The sequence below is a fragment of the Fukomys damarensis genome, unplaced genomic scaffold, assembly GCF_012274545.1.
Source record: "Fukomys damarensis isolate Sample0158 unplaced genomic scaffold, DMR_v1.0_HiC HiC_scaffold_19, whole genome shotgun sequence".
NCBI classification, from domain to species: domain Eukaryota; kingdom Metazoa; phylum Chordata; class Mammalia; order Rodentia; family Bathyergidae; genus Fukomys; species Fukomys damarensis.
Window position 1 is genome coordinate 64,504,538 of NW_022900931.1, and position 4,048 is coordinate 64,508,585.

Consider the following 4,048-nt stretch of genomic DNA (forward strand, 5'->3'; position numbering starts at 1 on the left):
GGTCGCCGGGGTGCAGCTCGGCCTCCCGCAGCAGGAGGCACCCGTTGTGCGTAACTGGGGCGCCCCGGGATGGGCGCACCATGGCTGGGGGCTCAGGGCCCGCGCGCACTGTGCAGTGACACGGCAGGATGTCAGGGGCGTTGAGGAAGGTGTCCACGTATGGGGCAGGGGACCCGCTGCAGGACGACGGGGTCCTGCCCCGGCCGAACACGTGCTGCTCCCTCGTCATCACGTACACCACGAAGTCCTGGAGGAGAAGTGAAGATGGCGCTGAGGACACCACTGACCAACAGATCCCTCTCCTACGATCGATTCTCCCGACCCCAACTCCTTTGAGTGGACACTTGCGAGGCGATCTCCAGGCTTCCCCGAGGACTCTTCTCGCACCCCACCTCCCATGAATGGACTCTAACATGGCACTTTCTGTGGTAGGTGCTCCCATGATGTGCATCCCAAAGACCCCGTGTACAAGGAACCCTTTCATGACGTGGACCCCACCGTGTTCCTCCCTCAAAGAACAGCTGCTTCCAGGCTCTTTCTCCAGTGGACTCTCCCATGTTCTCAACACTCCTGAAAGGACTCTGCCGCGCCTACAGTGGACTCTCCTTGACTTGCCGCCCACAGAGTGGGGTTTTCCAAGGAAATCTCATCATCCACATCCACCAAGAATGGACCTTTGCAAGAAACCTTTCTGCATTTCTCTGGCTCACTTGTCCTTTATTCCACCCCATCACGGAGGCTTTCAAATACATTTCCCTTTCAGATAAGTTTCTCAACATCTCAGAGCAAGGGATGAAATTCTTCAGAGTCCCCCTTTGAACAGAGGGTTCTTCCATTACCTCCACTCCTGTGAACACAGAAGTCCAAGAAGGCCCTTTCTACAATGGGCTCTCATTTAGTTCCATCTCAAGATGAGCTCTCTTCCCAGAGACATCCTTCTACAGCGGACTCACTCTGCCCCCTACTCTCATGATGGAGGGTTCCAAGGACCTCCTCTCGATCAACAAGAGCTCTCAGTATCATCCCCAAAGTGGACATCTCCACAGAGATCTCCATTTCCTCGGCTCTTCCTAAAAGCCCATTTATGAATAGATGCTTCAAGGAGATCCCCTTCTTACAGAGTCCTGTTTTATCCACCAAATGAAAAGATGCATGCAGAAGACCCCTTCCCGAAAATAGACTCTCACCTCCATCCTATAAAAATGGAAGCATTGTCTCTTCCTACCCAACGTTCCAGTACTCCTCTTGTCACCCAAATATGAAAAATATATAGAAGTATCAGTGCCACCTGCCTCCATCAACAGTGGTTAAGTCGTTCCAATGTAAACCATCATCTTTTACAAACGAATTAGTCCTCATCCCAGCAAGAAAATACTGTACAGGCTTCTCCAGAACAAGATGCCAGACACGGATTGACTGCCCTGTCCTAGTAGATTTACTCTTCTTCTTCTCCCTCAAGAGATGGATGCTTGCAAAAGACTCTTCCACAGTGGACTGACTCTCCCTTGAGGAACACAGTGACTCCCCCCAACTTTGAATGAGATGAGCCATTCCCTGTTTGTCCCTCCGGTGGAATTGTTGCCCCCACCAGGCTGAGCTCAAACGTGCAGTCCTCTTGCCACAGCCTCACAAAGTACTAGGATTACAGGCCTGCACCATCATGCCCAGCTCCTGCAGTGGAATCTTTTGTCAGCCATCTAACCCCGCCTCCTCTACTTTGACCATATTATTTGCTCCTCCGGAACCTTGCTGGATCACACCTACCAGAGTACCTGAGGCCACTGAGAGCAGAGGAATTCTGGGAGTTGTAGAGTTGTAGTTTGTTGCTCTCCAATGGCACAAGGCATAGAGGACTCCAGGTGGGGAAGGCTGTGCTAACCTGAGCGTCCTGGTAGCCCTGGAGCAGCAGGAAGTAGGGATGGTTGCTGGGAGCCTGGATGAGGCACTGAGATAACTGATCGAAATCTCCGGGGTCTCCAGGTCCAATTTGGGCATCGGCTGCCCCGGGGGCCATGCTAAGCGCCTGCTGTCTGCGTTCCTGCTGCCGCCGACGCCGACCCTGCAGGTTAAGCTCCGAAACGCTGCGCCGTAGGGACAAATTTTCTGAGCGCTCCTTGCCCCCGGACCCAGCCGGGGCTCCTGTTCCCGACCCTGGACCGGGACTAGCCAGTGCCGCCCCTCCAGATGCAGCCCGGGAGCGGCTTTTCTGAGGCCGCCAGGAGGGGGCGCCCGTGCCTGCGGAGAGAGATGGAAACAAGCTGAGACTGGAGAGGCAGGTGGAGAGACGCGGCTGAGATCCCGGGGCGACGGAACCGCTACGGAGAGGTGAGGCCGCTTCCCACACTTAGGTTTTGCAGATGCTGTTCCCTGTTCCTGAAAAACACTTCCTGCCTAACTTCTACGCATCTTGCAGTTCTCTCAGAAACTCATTCGTTGTCTTAACAAGCATTTCCTTAACGCCTGCTATGTGCTGAGGGCTGATGTAATCACTAACAAAGACTGTGCTAGGGAGGTGGAAAAACCTACTTAGAACACCCTCCCCTGACAGTCCAAGTCGAACCAAGTAACTGTACCAGGGCCCACACTGGGTTTATTATCTGGACCTGGCACATAGTAGGTTAGTGAATAAACTGCTGTTCCCACTAAGCTTGTGATCCGGGAAAGCTTGAGGTCTGGCAAAGTGGGAATTTCACTTGTCCATGTATTCCAGGACCCTAAAACTGTGTGGTCCAGAGTAGGTGCTCCATGAATGCTTGGGGGAGACGATGATTCTAATTGCCACTTGTCATTAAGCACCCGTATGTGCGCCCTTTATATATACAAAAACATTGACCCTTCACCTAGCACTTTGCTGAGATTAACAGGCAAAGCATGGATTGGAATCCAAGCCTGAGTTCAAATTATTTTAATTGTTACAACACCTTCTCTGCCCAAGGGAGTAGAAACAGAAAAAGCAATTCAAGGACTCCCTGAACAGCCCTGGGCCTCAGTTCACTAAGGCCCTGTCCCTGCCAAGCTCCGTCCTGCGCTTGCTGTTTCACCACAGATGCCACCTCCTCCTTCCAGCCCTGTAGCCCTGTAGCGTCACCTTCCTGGGCCTCTATAGACCTCTTCCTCCAAGAGGTGGGGGAGGGGAGGGGAGGGGAAGTAAAAAGAATTAGGATGTGTTGTGTACATGTACCGACTCCCCATGATGAATGTAATTGTGTACTGCAAACATGTACTAATATAAATAAATATTAAAAAACAAACAAACAAAATACCTCTTCCTCTAGCCCCTCTTCTCCCACACTTGGCAGCCAACCCAGCCTAAGGCTGCTGGATCCCACACCGCCCACTCAGGCCCTCCAGACCCAGAAGGAGGCCATTTCCTCTTCCTCCAGGTACCCCCCCAGGCTCCACCCACGTAGGACACGGCCCCTCTGGAAGAGCCTGAATCTTTTTCAGCGAGGTGCCACCGGCCACAAAGACCACGTTCCAGGTGCTATTACACTTCACCCAGCCCAACATCAGGTCCCACCATGCCCGTTGACTCTGAACGTCACTCAGGGACATCATAGCTGTTTTTTTGTTTGTTTGTTTGTTTGTTTTTGGTTTTTTTGAGGCAGCGTCCTCCCTTTGTAGTTCAGCCTGGCCCTGAACTCACTATGTAGCCTAGGCTGGCCTCGAACCTGCAGCGATCCTCCTGCCTCAGCCTCCCGAGTGCTGGGATCACAGGTGTGTGCCACCACGCCTGGCTGTCCAGCTCCTAATTCTTCCAATTTCCATTTCCAGCAACACACAGGCAGAATCCCTCAAAACTATCAAATCCCTATAAACTCTACGCATCTCATAGATGCGTCCAGCTCCCAGGTACCGAAGACACGATCCTGAGCATCTACTCCTCCTAAACCCACAACACATTCAGCCTCCTTCAAGACAGCCTGAAACACCGGCTAAGGACCTCGTCTCCATCCAGAGCCGCCACAAGCTGGGCCACGCCTCCCATAGCTCCCAACCCCGCGGCTACTATCTCCTCCCTAGGTCCTCGCGCCCCAGCCCCTCCCCT

At 53.1% G+C, this 4,048-nt stretch overlaps 1 protein-coding gene across 1 annotated transcript in view; it reads right to left on the minus strand.

Annotated features, from left to right (window-relative positions):
* The window catches only part of Rasip1 (Ras interacting protein 1), a 13,504-nt gene that overhangs the window by 7,152 nt on the left and 2,304 nt on the right, over positions 1-4,048 (minus strand). Inside the window, exons 3-4 of the mRNA XM_019210043.2 lie at positions 1,880-2,345; positions 7-247 (exon numbers count right to left, since the gene is read on the minus strand). Of these exons, the coding sequence (XP_019065588.1) occupies positions 7-247; positions 1,880-2,345 (707 nt within the window). The remainder of the gene's footprint in view (positions 1-6; positions 248-1,879; positions 2,346-4,048) is intronic.